The sequence below is a fragment of the Littorina saxatilis genome, linkage group LG12 (assembly GCF_037325665.1).
Source record: "Littorina saxatilis isolate snail1 linkage group LG12, US_GU_Lsax_2.0, whole genome shotgun sequence".
Taxonomy (NCBI): domain Eukaryota; kingdom Metazoa; phylum Mollusca; class Gastropoda; order Littorinimorpha; family Littorinidae; genus Littorina; species Littorina saxatilis.
Genome location: NC_090256.1, coordinates 8,899,397 through 8,917,252, shown reverse-complemented (window position 1 = coordinate 8,917,252; position 17,856 = coordinate 8,899,397). Strand labels below are relative to the sequence as shown.

The window sequence follows — 17,856 nt, the reverse complement described above, 5'->3', positions numbered from 1 at the left end:
ATATTTCACTGTGGCTTTGTGGTGTGCTGATGCCTTACATGCCAACCGGCATAACAGGCAGTAAGTAAGTAAAGTAAGTCTGTGGTGTGCTGGCAGGTATGCAACGGAACCCCACTTTTAAGACCTGAAAAATGCAGAGAAAATCAGGTTTTTAATTGGAGAGAGTCTGAAATTTGAGGTAAACTTGCAGAGGTTAATAATAAAAAAAATCTGAAAATACAAGGTCTTAAAAGGGGGGGCAAGGAAGTCTTAGATTGGGGGGTCTGAAGTGAGGGATTCCACTGTGTACACCACTCATTTGCATTATTAGATTTGAGTGTGTTCGTGGCATGGACTTTACGGTCAATAATCAGGGATGCTGCTAGGATTTACTTTCTTATGCAAATTTGCCGGAACGGCTGTAAAATTTTAATTGACGATTTAATTTTGAAAGTTTAAGCAAGTCCTTTGTGTCACCTTTGCCCCAGCGTGAAGAAGATTCAGCATCATCTGCTGGAATGATGGCAAAGTTTTCAGTGATAAGAAAGAAGTTATGGCGTTTTGGCGACTGCATGTGCCAAATGACATCCCTGTTAATGGTTGTGTATGAGACGGGCGCTGTGGCATGGTGGTAAGACGTCGGCCTCTTAATCGGAAGGTCGTGGGTTAAGTGTGGAGATTTTTCCGATCTCCCAGGTCAACTTATGTGCAGACCTGCTAGTGGCTTATCTCCCTTCGTGTGCGCACAGAAAAGATCCTGTAAACCATGTCAGAGTTCGGTGGGTTATAGAAACACAAAAATACCCAGCATGCTTCCTCCGAAAGCGGCGTATGGCTGCCTTAATGGCGGGGTAAAAACGGTCACACACGTAAAATTCTGTGGGAGTTTCAGCCCACGAACGCAGAAGAAGAATGGTTGTGTATGGAGTTGCACAACAGCTGTCCGTGAAAGTGTGCTCCTTATGCCATGTTTGTCAAGAAGTCGGACATTCTGAAATCTGATAAACAAAGGGAAGTAAACGCTCTGAATGCATATGACATATGTAATAGAGTAAGTGAGAGTTCTTCTGACCCATTCTCCTAGCACCTGAGAGAATAACTACAATGAAATGAACAGCGACTTTCATCCTCTTTGGGGATGACAGTCGCTTAATGTTAATTTCAATGCTTACTTTATTTCACATGTTGTATACATGTAGAGTGCTTACTTCCCTTTGTTTATCAGATCTCTAAACAGTGCTTACTTCCCTTTGTTGATCAGATCTCTAAACAGCGCTTGACTGCCTCGTTTGTTTAAGATTGTGACATTCTCATAACGAGCCCCGTATTCTGTTAACACCACGTTTCTTGATTTTGCAGAGGATGCGAAGCCGAAAAGCTACCCTGGAAGAACTACAAAGCTGCCATTCAGGCTTGTATGCTGAGATATTTGGAGGCAACCCTTACAACAGACAACGTTTGATGGGTGAGTTGTTATCCTAAGGTTAGCTAGCTGGTTACTTAGCTGGTAATGATGTCACTCGATCCCTCATCGGCCTGAGAAGCCACACACGACGCTGTACCAGAAGCATCCAGACCGCAACGCCAGTCTTCCTGGACTGACACTATGCCTACTACTAGTAGTGACATCTGTTAACACTTTCTACCCCACCTATGTTGACCAAGTTTTTTTTTAGCCGAGACCAGCTGTGCTGCAGCAGGTCGATCAGAATTGTAGTAACTGTGTAGGAACTGTGTATCAACACGATGGAATGCAGGCTTTAGATTGACGTTACAGGAAGCGACTGAAGTGACTGTGTGTACAGATATATCAGTACCAGGTCAGATAGAGCCATATGAGTGGGTACGGATATATTCGTACCTGGGAGACAATGAGTTTAGCAGAGATGTGTGGACGAATTTGATTGGAATGAGCATGGTGATTACATGAAAAGAAAAAAGGTCTGTTGTAGATTGAGCAATATTTTGGAAATAATTTTCATACTGTAGTCTGTAGACATATTATACTTGCTGACATTTATGTTTTGCAGAGAACTTACGTATTACTCAGCATGTGTTCACAAATCATGTTGCCACTGTGAACTTACATTCTGGTTGACATGACTGTTTTGCAGAGAACTTACCCATGAGGTTCTGTTTCTTGCTGTGTGGGGGCATTGGTGTGGATTCTGACACAGTGTGGAATGACATGCACACATCTACTGCTGCAAGAATGGTGAGACCATTTACATCTAGTTTTCTCTTTCATGTATATTACATGGGGTAATAATAAAATGTGTTTCTATAGCGTAAACCACAAAATCGTCCGGGAGCCTCTTTACAATAACACAAAAGAAACACAATAAAATTACAATGCAACATAACCACATCATGTCCCAAACAGACACTAGTACTGGGGACAAAAAACCCAATTTAGCATAGCACAACGCAACAGCATCTATTAGTTATAGCATAATAATATCAAAGGCCAGTATACAGCAACATTGCAACATTTGGCTGCTTGTTACTCCTGGATTTTTTACCTGGTCACTCATTATTTACTTCATACGAAAGAAAAAATCATATACATGGTGTAACAGCTGCTTAGCTGACGATTACACCTGAGAATCTGACTGTTCAGTATTTAGTCATGAAATTTAACATTGTATTAAATCTCAAAGACAACTCTACAGTGGAACCCCCTTTTAAGACCTCAACAAATCTGAGAAAATCAGGTCTTCTTCTTCTGCGTTCGTGGGCTGAAACTCCCACATGCACTCGTGGTTTGCACGAGTGGAATTTTACGTGTATGACCGTTTTTACCCCGCCATTTAGGCAGCCATACGCCGCTTTCGGAGGAGAAAATCAGGTCTTAACAAGAAGGGCAAAGCCCATACGACTCACATGCTTTACACATTTTTCCTACCAAAATACATGTGACCTTGACCCAAGGTCAAGGTCATCCAAGGTAATGCAACACAAAGCTGTTAATTCAAGACATAGGAAGTACAATGGTGCTTATTGGCTCTTTCTACCATGAGATATGGTCACTTTTAGTGGTTCACTACCTTATTTTGGTCACATTTCATAAGGGTCAAATTGACCTTGACCTTGATCATATGTGACCAAATGTGTCTCATGATGAAAGCATAACATGTGCCCCACATAATTTTTAAGTTTGAAACAGTTATCTTCCATAGTTCAGGGTCAAGGTCACTTCAAAATATGTATACAATCCAACTTTGAAGAGCTCCTGTGACCTTGACCTTGAAGCAAGGTAAACCAAACTGGTATCAAAAGATGGGGCTTACTTTGCCCTATATATCATATATAGGTGAGGTATTCAATCTCAAAAACTTCAGAGAAAATGGGAAAAATGTGAAAAATAGCTGTTTTTTAGGCAACATTTATGGCCCCTGCGACCTTGACCTTGAAGCAAGGTCAAGATGCTATGTATGTTTTTTGGGGCCTTGTCATCATACACCATCTTGCCAAATTTGGTACTGATAGACTGAATAGTGTCCAAGAAATATCCAACGTTAAAGTTTTTCGGACGGACGGACGTCCGGACGGACGGACGGACGGACGACTCGGGTGAGTACATAGACTCACTTTTGCTTCGCATGTGAGTCAAAAAGGAGGGAAATTAACAGAGGTTATGAACAGACAATCTGAAAAAGTAAGGTCTCCTTCTTCTTCTTCTTCTGCGTTCGTGGGCTCAAACTCCCACGTACACTCGTGTTTTTTGCACGAGTGGAATTTTACGTGTATGACCGTTTTTTACCCCGCCATTTAGGCAGCCATACGTCGTTTTCGGAGGAAGCATGCTGGGTATTTTTGTGTTTCTATAACCCACCGAACTCTGACATGGATTACAGGATCTTTTTCGTGCGCACTTGGTCTTGTGCTTGCGTATACACACGGGGGGTGTTCGGACACCGAGGAGAGTCTGCACACAAAGTTGACTCTGAGAAATAAATCTCTCGCCGAACGTGGGGACGAACTCACGCTGACAGCGGCCAACTGGATACCGACTGAGCTACATCCCCGCCCTAAAAGTAAGGTCTTAAAAGGGAGGTCTTACATTGGGGGGTCGTGAGAAGGGGGTTCCCCTGTCAGGGGTGGGACTTTTCCGCGATTCCGCGGATTTCCATGGACACAACTTACGAATTCCGCTGGAGTCATCTTTTTTTCCGCGTCATACTATTTCCAGTATTGGATTATTGATACATGGTTCATTACGTAAATATGCACCATTACAATGCTATCATTGTTGTGTGAAAGTGTGTTTTTTGTTTGGTTGGGTTGTGTGATTGTTGTTGGTGTTGTTGTTTTTTTTGTGGGTGGTTATTTTTTTTTTTTTGGGGGGGGGGGGGGGGAGTGAGGAGAATGTCTTTTTTACCTGATCCAAACAACTATAATTTTACTTTCAAAATGCACCAGATTGCACAGATTTTAATGTACCATTTAAAAAAAAATTGTCCTAGAAAAAAGGTATTTCCTCTTTTTTCATCACAAGAGAGTCCCACCCCTGCCTGTACTGAGACAGTTACAAACAGTTCACTGACACTTTCCTGTACAGAGACAGTTACAAACAGCTCACTGACACTTTCCTGTACAGAGACAGTTACAAACAGCTCACTGACACTTTCCTGTACTGAGACAGTTACAAACAGCTCACTGACACTTTCCTGTACAGAGACAGTTACAAACAGCTCACTGACACTTTCCTGTACAGAGACAGTTACAAACAGCTCACTGACACTTTCCTGTACAGAGACAGTTACAAACAGCTCACTGACACTTTCCTGTACTGAGACAGTTACAAACAGCTCACTGACACTTTCCTGTACAGAGACAGTTACAAACAGCTCACTGACACTTTCCTGTACTGAGACAGTTACAAACAGCTCACTGACACTTTCCTGTACAGAGACAGTTACAAACAGCTCACTGACACTTTCCTGTACAGAGACAGTTACAAACAGCTCACTGACACTTTCCTGTACTGAGACAGTTACAAACAGCTCACTGACACTTTCCTGTACTGAGACAGTTACAAACAGCTCACTGACACTTTCCTGTACTGAGACAGTTACAAACAGCTCACTGACACTTTCCTGTACTGAGACAGTTACAAACAGCTCACTGACACTTTCCTGTACTGAGACAGTTACAAACAGCTCACTGACACTTTCCTGTACTGAGACAGTTACAAACAGCTCACTGACACTTTCCTGTACTGAGACAGTTACAAACAGCTCACTGACACTTTCCTGTACTGAGACAGTTACAAACAGCTCACTGACACTTTCCTGTACTGAGACAGTTACAAACAGCTCACTGACACTTTCCTGTACTGAGACAGTTACAAACAGCTCACTGACACTTTCCTGTACTGAGACAGTTACAAACAGCTCACTGACACTTTCCTGTACTGAGACAGTTACAAACAGCTCACTGACACTTTCCTGTACTGAGACAGTTACAAACAGCTCACTGACACTTTCCTGTACTGAGACAGTTACAAACAGCTCACTGACACTTTCCTGTACTGAGACAGTTACAAACAGCTCACTGACACTTTCCTGTACAGAGACAGTTACAAACAGCTCACTGACACTTTCCTGTACAGAGACAGTTACAAACAGCTCACTGACACTTTCCTGTACTGAGACAGTTACAAACAGCTCACTGACACTTTCCTGTACTGAGACAGTTACAAACAGCTCACTGACACTTTCCTGTACTGAGACAGTTACAAACAGCTCACTGACACTTTCCTGTACTGAGACAGTTACAAACAGCTCACTGACACTTTCCTGTACTGAGACAGTTACAAACAGCTCACTGACACTTTCCTGTACTGAGACAGTTACAAACAGCTCACTGACACTTTCCTGTACTGAGACAGTTACAAACAGCTCACTGACACTTTCCTGTACTGAGACAGTTACAAACAGCTCACTGACACTTTTCCATGCTGGGCTTTGGGGTAGAACTGTGTTTGCTCATTTTTCTTCTGAGCGCTGTTTGAATTGTGGTGGTTGCTTGTGCAGGCGGCAGGCTGCGTGACAGAGATGGCTGCACGGGTTGTTTCTGGCGACCTGAAGGTGAGTGTTTGTAACCCAGTCAGCATCAAATGACTCGGTAAATGTTAAATACAGGTTCAAAAAACAAGAAAGGTAGGTTGTTGGAACGTTTGTTATTGACAAAACTATACATTCACAGATATTTCAACCCAACGGTCTTTTAGGTGAACAGACAAACAAATATTCACTCAAAACTTTTCTTGATAGAATCAGTTTTCGCCCACTCGTCAGGAAGCCGAGCGAATGAATTTGGAACGTTGGCAGTCTCTTTGTTTTTGGATTTGTTAAATACAGGGCTCTCATTTTTTCAAGACTCAAGACTCAAAATTGTACTGTCCTGATAAAAACAAGGAAAATTGCCATGCAGTGTCGGGCGGTTACATACATAAAATATATCTTATTTTCTGCAAATTCATGGATTTCTGAGAAATGATAAACGGAGATACCTATAAATGTGCTCAGATTTGCGTCAGATTGTATTATTTTGGCTGTAAATTTCAAAATCTTTTCAAAATAACGTAGAATTTCGGGGATTATTCTGGGTTTTTTCAGTAGGAGCCCTGGAAAAGAAATAGTTGCTGCTTGTTGAGGTGTGTGCGTGACAATAATTTAACATTTGGCGGGTTTCTTTCCAGAATGGATTTGCCATTGTCCGTCCACCAGGCCACCATGCAGAGAAGGACCAGGCTATGTAAGTTCACTTCTGGTGTTTTCTGATGTGTTATATGATGTATCAGATCATATATGTAATTGGAGAAGAGTGACGGATTTTTGACTCACATGCGAAGCAAAAGTGAGTCTATGTACTCACCCGAGTCGTCCGTCCGTCCGTCCGTCCGTCCGTCCGTCCGGAAAACTTTAACGTTGGATATTTCTTGGACACTATTCAGTCTATCAGTACCAAATTTGGCAAGATGGTGTATGATGACAAGGCCCCAAAAAACATACATAGCATCTTGACCTTGCTTCAAGGTCAAGGTCGCAGGGGCCATAAATGTTGCCTAAAAAACAGCTATTTTTCACATTTTTCACATTTTCTCTGAAGTTTTTGAGATTGAATACCTCACCTATATATGATATATTGGGCAAAGTAAGCCCCATCTTTTGACACCAGTTTGGTTTACCTTGCTTCAAGGTCAAGGTCACAGGAGCTCTTCAAAGTTGGATTGTATACATATTTTGAAGTGACCTTGACCCTGAACTATGGAAGATAACTGTTTCAAACTTAAAAATTATGTGGGGCACATGTTATGCTTTCATCATGAGACACATTTGGTCACATATGATCAAGGTCAAGGTCATTTTGACCCTTATGAAATGTGACCAAAATAAGGTAGTGAACCACTAAAAGTGACCATATCTCATGGTAGAAAGAGCCAATAAGCACCATTGTACTTCCTATGTCTTGAATTAACAGCTTTGTGTTGCATGACCTTGGATGACCTTGACCTTGGGTCAAGGTCACACGTATTTTGTTAGGAAAAATGTGTAAAGCATGTGAGTCGTATGGGCTTTGCCCTTCTTGTTTCATACTTTTCTTGGGGGGTGGTGGTGGTGGTGGGTTCTTTCTTGGTTTTTTTTGCTTGTCTATTTGTATTTGTTTTGCATGGACAAGTATGTTGCCAGAATTTAATGTCTTAGCTAAATCAGATGAAGCGGCCATAAAAGTGTTGACGGTTTTTCTAAAGGTTTTGGCATCACCTTCCCCCCACCATAAAGTTTTTCAGCGATTTGAAATAAGTTTTGGTGTTATGGCCAGACAACAACCATAATGAACCAATCACACTTTGTTTGGAACTAATTGCTCGTGTCTATGAAGAACAAAACTGTGTAAGCACAACTGACCACAAAAAAAAAAAAGCTTTTGTTTCTAGGAAATAGAACATTTATGGAATTGATTTTCTTTTTTATACAGACTTTATGATTTGACATGAATGTTATTTTCTGTTTTGACAGGGGTTTCTGCTACTTCAACTCCATTGCTATTGCTGCAAAGCAGATGAGGGAAAAATACAAACTGAACAAGGTTCTTATTGTTGACTGGGTAAGTTGAAGTTTTGTATTGTTATCAGTCATTCTTTCACTGCCACTCCTCCATGCACTCACACAAAGCTTACATACAGATAGATATACACACACAGACATGCATGCATGCATGCATACATACGCACAGTCACACGCACAACGCAGGCATGCAAGAATGCAAACGCATGCACGCACACACACACACACACACATACACACACACTTGCTCACACACACACTCATTCATTCACTCACACACTCACAGACACACATACACACACACACACACACACCACACACACACACATATGCTTGTTCAAGAGATGAACCCAGCATTATCTATTCTATTTGTGTGCAAACCTCAGGACGTGCACCACGGCAACGGCACTCAGCAAATGTTTTACGACGACCCTCACATCCTCTACCTGTCCATCCATCGCCACGACAACGGCAACTTCTTCCCCGGTACAGGAGCACCCACGGAATGCGGATCAGAGTCTGGCCAGGGTTACAACGTTAACATAGCCTTTGGGGGCGGACTCAACCCTCCCATGGGGGACGCCGAATATCTGACAGCGTTCAGGTGGGTGGAACTTGTTCTACTCTGTAGTCACAGCTTGTGTCCTGTGTAATCTTACACAGGCAAGATTCAGAGATGCCCCTTTCTGCATGTGGGTGGAACTTGTTCTACTCTGTAGTCACAGCTTGTGTCCTGTGTAATCTTACACAGGCAAGATTCAGAGATGCCCCTTTCTGCATGTGATGTCTACATTTGTTGACCTGCTTGACTTTAAATAACCCAGGAAAAGGTTGGACTCTAATCTCAAAAACTTATTCGTATCTCAGGGAACGCGTGAAATGATAATTTAAGTTATTGAGACATCCCAGTGCACAAAGGGATTTATAGAGCAAATCAAGAAAATTCATTATTGAACAAAGTGCATAGCGCTGAGTTCAATAATTATTTTCAAGATTTGCTCTATAAATCCCTTAGTGCACTGGGATTGTTTCAATAACGATATTGTCAGTACCGCCAGAAAAAAAAGATAGTTCAAAACGCACATTAAATTACATATCTTACCCAACTCACATATAGCAATTAACCCTAGTTCAGTGCTTAGCAACGCTGTATACGTCCCCTTGGTAACAAGGGAAGCCACTCTAAAAAAGAGTGACCCATCCCATAATGCCAGACTAACTACCTGTCTGACTTCCGTATGCGCGCACATACGCCGCCATTTGCATCATTTTCCAAAACCCAGCGGTCAGCTAGCTGGTCGCAGTGCTGTATGCTCCGGCTGATTTCTTCAGCCTTGATACTTGGTCTTCGGACTGGGGTCTTTCTCCTTGGTTTCTTCTTGTTGTCTTGTCTTCGCGACTATGTGAGGTGAGATCGTTTTGATTTTTCGTGATTTTGTAGGCGTTTTGTGGCCTTGTTTGACTTGTGAAATTTTTCTTGAGAAAATTTTTTGTGAGTTGTTTTTGGCCATGGCGGATAACGTCAAGAAGAGGCAGTCTTCTAAGCTGGTAGCTGCTGAGTCTACCCCACCTAGAAAAACGCCTCGTAAAGCTTAACAGTCGGGACAGACTGTCGTTCCGGTGTTAGAATCTTTATCAAATAAAACTGTGAAAATGTTGTTGACATGCCCTCTGCTTCCATTTTGCCCGGTAAACCGGCAGACAAGATTGTTCATGTTGATAAGCCGGTTAAAGCGGCTCCTGTTGCTGTGAATCTCGGGCTTGCGTCTGCGGACGTGGCCACTTTGCTTCTCTCCCTTAGTACACAGATTTCGTCTTTGGCTGAAGAAGTAGCGTCGACGAAAGCGGAGCTGCGTGCCCTTCCGGGGGGCGTGGCTGGGGTGGCCTCTCTGGCTAAGGTGCTTTCTTCGCCTTCGGCCACTGTTTCTCGTGTTGACGTGCATGCGGTGCAGGACGTTGATGGTGGACTTGCGGTGCTGACGAGCGTTCGGTCTTCTGGTGTCTCTCGTCATTCTAGAGGTATGTTTGCTGCATTAGTAGCCGGGTTCTCCGGTGAAAGTGCAGCGCGTTGCCAAGAGGAAGTAACCCCTGCCATTGGCTATATGGGTGAAAGTTCCGATACTTGTGCTGGCCATTTCCGCTCCGGCGGTCGGTCAGTGCGGGGTACGAACCTTGGTGAGCGAACGGAAGTGTTAGTACAGTCAGCCATGTCCCAAGTCTATGGTCAGACTGTACAGCTTTCGCTTCCGCCCTGGGGGCAGGAAGAGAACAGTAGGGCTGATTCTTTGCTAGACTATTACAGTCAAGTGGGGGGTCAGCTTTCGGATTGCACGGTTGTGCATGACGGCTGTTCGGAAGTGTTAGTACAGTCAGCCATGTCCCAAGTCTATGGTCAGACTGTACAGCTTTCGCTTCCGCCCTGGGGGCAGGAAGAGAACAGTAGGGCTGATTCTTTGCTAGACTATTACAGTCAAGTGGGGGGTCAGCTTTCGGATTGCACGGTTGTGCATGACGGCTGTTCAGATGAAGGTGCTGCCGTAGTGGCAATAAGCACTGTTTTCGCTCTTCTGTTCATGTTGCAAGTGCATTGGCACTCGCAGCTGAATGGGTATCAATCCACTTCTGGTTCCGCTTCCGCGTTTGCGGCTGTGGCTTCTGGTTGCAGGATGGTATAGCCTTCTGCCGTTAACACTGTGGTGTTGGCAGTTGGCACTCTTCAGCTTTTGGCTTCAGGTTCTGTTACTGCGGTTCCTCTGCTGTTGCACAGGCGGCATCCACTTCCTCTTCCAGACTTTCAGTTGGATGAGACAGGTGGTTGGGGGATCTGGTCACGGAGTTCTGGTTTACGGTATTTTTCCCGGCCTTTCCCGCTTTTTCGCAGGTATCGCCTTAGCGGGATTGGTTTTCGGTTCTCATCCTTTCGTAGATAGTTGGGATACTGAGGAACAGGATGAGGAGGGTATAGAAGACAAGCTTCTGAGGCGGATGGAGAGGCCTCTTTTGCTGTCGGCTAAGCTGCCAGCTTTGTTAGCTCTGGCAGCAGGGGTTGCTACACGCTATTTTCCCGTAGGGGTAGTAGTGGCATCGTCGTCTGCCCTTTTTCTCTCCATCTTTTTGGCGTGTTTTGCTCCTTCTCAGGAACAATATGCCCACTCAGGAACAATCTGCCTTCTCTAACGAGGTTTTGCCCCACCTCTGCCTTTTTTGGCATCTCATGGGGAGGCTCTTGCTTCAGGTTTGCTGTGGGTGGCTTCATTTTCAGCTGCTTTGATCATTTTAGGAAGATCTTCGTACGTATGGTTCTTAGATCCCCTACCGGGGGCGTGTGGGCTTGTGGAAGTTTTTTCACAAACAAGTCTCCTTTGTCAACACTTCCTTTATGAGCAGCGCTATGCCAGGCACCGGCTGCGGTGTTGCGTTAGCGTGCGTCACTGGCTCAAGTTGCGCGTCACTAGCTGAGCGCTTTTCGTAGGTCTCGGTTAACACAAAGACTAAGAACTTAGTTTATTCTGGTGTTCTTTTTACGGAACCGCCCCGGGTTTCCCGGATTTAATAGACATCCTTTTGGATGTTTATAGCAGGGAGAATCTGTCTTTCTGTAAGAACAAGGATCTCCTGGCTGTGAAAGTTTGGGGTCGCACCCCTTTTATGTTTTTCGCCTTTGAACAAGTCTTTAGCTTGTTCTCTTTCTTGTGGGGTTACGTCCTCTCCGGATATCTTTGTGTTCTGTCAGGACTCAGATATAAAGGATGTAGCTTTGCTGTTCGTCTGAGGATAGGTCTCGATCTGCAAGGATTGCTCTTTTGGCGAGACTTTTATCTCTTCTTTGCTTGACGGTTCTCTTTTGCGAGCCGCGTTTATGCTTGCGGACTTTTTTCCTTACCAAGAAAAGCCCGCGGTGGAAGAAAACGCTTGGCAGGTCTTGGCTTTCTATTGTGTTCAAAGGAAAGCTTCAGGCTCGCCGGACTGGGCTTTATCTTCTTTCTCCATGCTCTATCAGTCGCGGCAGGGCTCGAGGCCAGATACCCACTTCTCTTTCCCCTGAGGAGTCTTAGCGGTGGGCACAAAAGCACACTTTCTCTCTCACTCCAGACAGTTAGGTCAACTGGAGTTTTAGTGCTCGGCATCGCTCTTCTTCAGTCCTTTGGGTTTTCACAAGGGCGGAGGGGATTAGGACTCCCACGTTTTGGGGGAGACACTAGGGCCTTCTTTTTGGGTCTCTGTCAGAGTCCAATTGAATGTTGCTTCCATATTTTGCTTCACAAATGGATCGGAAGCGGCTACGGATGTTGGTGTTTTGAGCTTCAGGGTTCGGATTTCTATTTTAAGTCATATGTGGTTTGGCTGTTTTTTGTCTCTTATGAGGAGACTGGGCAAGTGGCTCTGTCCAGTAACCATCTGCTCCAGGCGTAAGCTGGAGTTGCAGGGCTGGGACAACTTAGGTGGTTAAGGCATCACAGCTTTGTTATGGCCCTTTGTGGTTTGCTGGGTGTTAAGCAGTCAGGCAAAGGGCTGGAAATGGGTTGTTTCAAGCAGACAACACCATAGTGGTGCTTTATTTCTACATGAAGGGTTCTGGTGTGGGTTTTACCAACACGAGTTCTTATTAGCAGCGAAGTACCTTTATGGGAGGCTTAATGACTTGATGGGCTCTAAGTCTGTCGATCAAGAAGGTCCACTCAGAGTGGACTCTGCCTCTCCACGCGCTTCTACGCCTTCGGGTGAATTGGAGAAGCCGCGGTTAGAAGGTTTTGCTTTTTGGTACTATCGCCTTTTGCTTATGTTTTTTCTCCCTGTTTTCCTGTTCTCAAAGCATGAAAGATCGATACACTTGATTTTATTTTGAGCGGCCTGCGGGTCGCATAGTATGGGCCTGTACAATTTTGCTTGCCAGACCTCTTAAAGCTGGCGAGAGGGCTCCGTCTTTTCTCACGCTAGTGTCATACGGATGTCTACTGTACGGGAGTCTTTGAGACGCTCTTGGGCTTCTGCCTCTACTGTTTTGGGCCAGAGATCCTGTAGGGGTTTAGCGCCTTCGTTTTACTTGTCGCTTTGACTGGCTTGGTTCAAGCGGCGTTTTTATTAACGGAAAGAATTCCTCTTCTCTCCGTTTCATTGCAGGTGGCGATTCACCTGCCTTTGATTTCCGAATTATCTCCCACATTTTTTGATGTAAGGCTTTACGCGATATCAGTTGCACTGAATCAGCTGGGTCGCAAACTTTTCACGTTGAGGTTTTTTAGCTAGCACGTCTAAGGGGGCCTCCCTTGGTCTAGCTAAATCTTTCTCTAGTACCGACTTGCCTAGTATTGAAGCTTTTGAGATCGGATTCTTTGATCCTTTTCAAAACTAGCCTTGCTAATCAACAAGGAAATCGGGTATTTTTACTCTGGTAGCTTCTGAGGGAAGTGGGAGTAAGGTCATTCTCTGTCTAATTTTGCTAGAGACAGCTCTTTTGTAGAAAGTCTGATCTATGGTGATTAGGTGTCTTTCTAAATTTTCTGGAATGGTATAAGCAGAAACTGGAGTAACCAGCTCCGATTTACAATTTGATCCTCTTTGCAATATTTTGGCTCCTATTGGGCCGTATTTAGCCAATTGAACTTTTCGAGTTTTGAAAGCTTTTCTGACTCTCACTGATCTGTTTAGGTCGCTAGAACAAAGGTTCTTGTTCATATCTTTTTATGTGGTTAGAGGTAATGACTATTTGAAGTCAACCTTAGCTAGATAACTGCCGCAATGGATAGGCGTGCCTTCAAGTGGTGGCAGTTAAAGGGGGAAAGGGGGCAGTCAGTCCTCTCTCTTTGGGCAGGACAGACTCTACGATCTGCTTTTGAGCAAGTTGCTTGCTCTTGGCGTTTCTGTCTTACATGTTTGTCCGGTTAGAGCCCTCAAGCAGTTTTCTGTTGGGGGCTCTGCACATTTGTTTAGAAACTTAAAAACATCTTTTTATCTCACTCAACGGGGTGCAGTGTATGGATTTCTTGAAAGTCACTTTAGCCGAGTGGGCCTCCAACATAGTTTGGCAAAAATGTGTCTGGTGGCAGAGTCAGGCAGGTGGTGTCAGGGCAGTCTTGCCCTTTACTACAGCCACGTTATTATGAAGCAAGAGATCAAGTTGGTCTTCCGCTTTAGCTGGTTTTTGAGTTGGTCTCCTGGCATAAGTTCTTGAGTCGGCTACTGGCTTTCTAAGGATGTTTCGTCTATGTCTATCTCAAAGATGTTTCGGCATTGAGATAGGATGGCTGTTCTGCGTTACTTGCTTTGGTAGCGGTAGGACAGATTCTTTATTTCTGCTTTGATAAGGTGCCCTCCACCTCTATTAGCAATCTGCTATATGTGAGTTGGGTAAGATATGTAATTTAATCAAAAATTTTAGTAATAAATTTTCATTTGATTAATATACTTACCCAACTCACATCGTTTATTCCCTCCCTCCTCCCCGCTGTGGGTGTGGTTGGGTCTAAAAAAGTAGTGAGTTGGGCTGCGTTTCGGAATGATGCAAATGGCGGCGTATGTGCGCGCATACGGAAGTCAGACAGGTAGTTAGTCTGGCATTATGGGATGGGTCACTCTTTTTTAGAGTGGCTTCCCTTGTTACCAAGGGGACGTATACAGCGTTGCTAAGCACTGAACTAGGGTTAATTGCTATATGTGAGTTGGGTAAGTATATTAATCAAATGAAAATTTATTACTAAAATTTTTGATTTTGCTACACGCATTTGGATAGGAAGAACTGTGTGGTCAGGTCGTGTAAGATCCACTTTTGTGTGGGCTGTCTCAAATGTGTCGTGCTTTCGTAACACGCAAACTCTTGTTTTAATTTCTGTTCGTAAATTCCAGTGTAGCGTTAAGCTAAAAAGTGATGATCTTTCATAGAGACCTCATTTGAACTCGTACAAAGGACTGTGCTCAAAGTAATTTGCGATTCAAAACCTCCAGTCGAGCTTCGACGGATTGACTGTGCAGAGTGGTGCCCCTTGAATTGACTCCAATGACTTGCAGGGGTGGGAGTAGTTCCGTATAATTACGGAATTCCGTATAGCAAAAATTTCAACAACAACAAAAAAGTGAGGAAAAAAACCTGAATCCTAATCGCGTCTATATCGGTTTCCGTGTTTTGGTTCGCGCAATTTCCGATCCATAAAACTGAAGATGCTTCCGGAAATAACATGCCGTCCGCCATTTTTGTCTCGAATGAAACCTAGACATCGCGAGCTGGGTTTACTTATTAAGATGGAGCTAATTACCGATGAGTCGAAGACACGAAAGATCGACCAGAGCTTACATAAAAACAAGTGGAGGAACGACTGGATGAACTTGGTGGACGATTAAATTGCCCATTTAGAAAATGGCTTCGCAAAACGTCAGCAGAGGTCTCAGCCTGGTGTTTAGTTTGCAGCAAACACATTTTTTTTCAGTATAGCTCAGATTTGTTGCTCCCACCCCTGGACTTGTCGACGGTTAGCACATTTTTAAAATAAATGTGGTATGTTTCTCGTGTGGTATCTTCACTCATCGGGGAGTCTGGTACTAAATATGAACGGTAAGAATGCTCTGAACCCTACATGTATTATATCCCCATCGTTTTTTCGTTCACATTTTGCCAACATGTTAATTTGCTGAGCGGGGTTTATGTCGTCTGCTAGGCTATAGCAATCAAACCACTGCAGTCTCATTTCAAAAACAAAAATTGCTCGTCACGTTGCACTGAGTCTGCACGCATGAGGTAGGCTGGTAATAAGTCTTATATATGGTAAGAACGTTCTGAACCCTACACGTTTTCGATTCCGATTGTTCTTGCCTTGAAATAATAATTCGGAAACCATTCATTTACTGAACTGATGCAGTCGTATTTCAGTGTAGTCTGCTACGTATGACAGAGTCGATCGAGTCAGTAGACTTCCAAATGCTGATCTAGCTGGTACGTTGTCGGAATAACACTGTTAGCCGCTGGGAATTGTATACTAACTCATCATTTGGTAATGTGGATAATAAGGTACATGCCACTAACACAGCATATGAGAAGAATCTATGCAAGTTCAAAATGAGACGAGACACAGCGGCTTCTATTTTTAGATCAGTGGCAACTGTGGCACAGGCACATGCAATCTGTCAGAAAAACCCCACTTCTGCTTTAATTGAGAAGCAGAAAATTTATGGTCATTTGGTATTGTGGAGAATATAAGCTACATGTCATTAATTCATTCTGAGGATGAGAGTACAGTCTCGCTTTGGCAAAGGGCGTAAGAATACGCTCTGTGGAAAAGTTAGCCAATCAACTGGTTCACATCAGTCATGTGACACCAGTACTTACTGACAATTGCTAGTATTTTGTTAACAAAATCCCTGCAAGAAAATTGGCAAGTGGTCATACATGTCTGCTGATATTTCGTTTCATTGATTTCTTCTTGACAAATGTAATGGCTGCGTTTTATACTATGTTTGAGTGTCTGGCATATCAGAGTGACTGGTTTCTGTCAGAGTCAGGAATCGTACTTGCAAGAGTATCATCCATATGTTCAAACTGAAAATAAGAATGGTGTAACTGTGCCGTTGATTTACATGGTAAACAGAAGAGGAATTTAATTGCACACTAATGACCGCTTTCTGTGTTTTAACACACACAAAAATTTTGTTTGGTTGTCTTCCACAGGACCATCGTGATGCCAATAGCTCGTGAGTTCAACCCGGAATGCGTGCTGGTATCATCTGGGTTTGACGCTGCCAAAGGCCACCCTACTGCCCTTGGAGGATACGAGGTCTCCGCTGCCTGTGAGTTACAATGAGAAAAGTTACAGCAATATTTTTGATTTTAATTATTACAAAAATCATATTTGACTTCTTTTTTTTTCTTAAGTTTTGCTAGTTAAATTAGTTTAGTTTATTTTGTCTTGTTTTGTTTTATTTTTGTTTAGTTTTGCCCTTTTGCTGAATTTTAGAATGAGACGTATCTTGCTGACAACAGGTTTGCAGTGTAAGTATCATAGAATTTTTCATGCTAAAGCTAAATTTAAATGATTGATGTTCAGGTATCTTCCTTTGACTAATTCTTTGGCTTTCTCCCAAAATATCCCCATGGAACTGATATCATGTACTGAAAGAAAAGTAAACATTTTGGAATTCATGTAGCATAACGGCGAACATTACACAGGATCTATCAGGAGATTTTCAATTCTTCTTGATAATGATTACTTAGTCACTTGTACAAATTTCTGTTTTATTTTTGCAGGCTTTGGTCACATGACTAGAGAGCTGATGTCGCTGGCAGGTGGCAAGGTCGTGCTGACCCTGGAGGGAGGTTATGACGTCACGAGTATCTGTGATGCTACTGAGGCCTGTGTTCGAGCCTTGCTTGGTGATGAGGTGAGTTTCCATTACAGGTGTTTGGATGCAGCGTACATTTTAAATGTTGTGGATTTGCTTCTTTGTGAGGGTGAGAATTAAAAGTTAAGTAAAATATGAGTGTTTGTGTAAGAATAGAAAAAATGAGCAAGTGAGTGTGTGCGTCTGTCTGTCCATCTGTCAGCGTTTGTGTGTGTGAATGTGTGCGTATTCGTGAGAGAGAGGGAGAGAGAGATTGGAAACATTTGAGGTCTTCTTTTTGGAATGTGTGCACGCAAGTTGCTGTTCAAAGAGGGAGGAGAGAGTGCTAAGCAAGATCATGCGTTCTGTTAATGTGTGTATGGAGAGGTAAACATTCCGTACTTCGTCTCACTTTATTTACCTAATTTCCACGCAGCATACATAGCAAATCTGGGGTTATTTATGACATAGTTTTACAAGTTTTATAATCTGAGTT

At 43.3% G+C, this 17,856-nt stretch overlaps 1 protein-coding gene across 6 annotated transcripts in view; it reads left to right on the top strand.

Moving 5' to 3' along the window:
* The window catches only part of LOC138981201 (histone deacetylase 4-like), a 158,328-nt gene that overhangs the window by 129,150 nt on the left and 11,322 nt on the right, over positions 1–17,856 (top strand). For all 6 annotated transcript variants that reach the window (XM_070354042.1, XM_070354044.1, XM_070354043.1 and 3 more), the window contains 8 exons: positions 1,339–1,444; positions 2,094–2,194; positions 6,018–6,071; positions 6,686–6,741; positions 8,007–8,094; positions 8,441–8,658; positions 16,711–16,829; positions 17,287–17,420. In XM_070354042.1, coding sequence (XP_070210143.1) covers positions 1,339–1,444; positions 2,094–2,194; positions 6,018–6,071; positions 6,686–6,741; positions 8,007–8,094; positions 8,441–8,658; positions 16,711–16,829; positions 17,287–17,420 — 876 coding nt within the window. The remainder of the gene's footprint in view (positions 1–1,338; positions 1,445–2,093; positions 2,195–6,017; positions 6,072–6,685; positions 6,742–8,006; positions 8,095–8,440; positions 8,659–16,710; positions 16,830–17,286; positions 17,421–17,856) is intronic.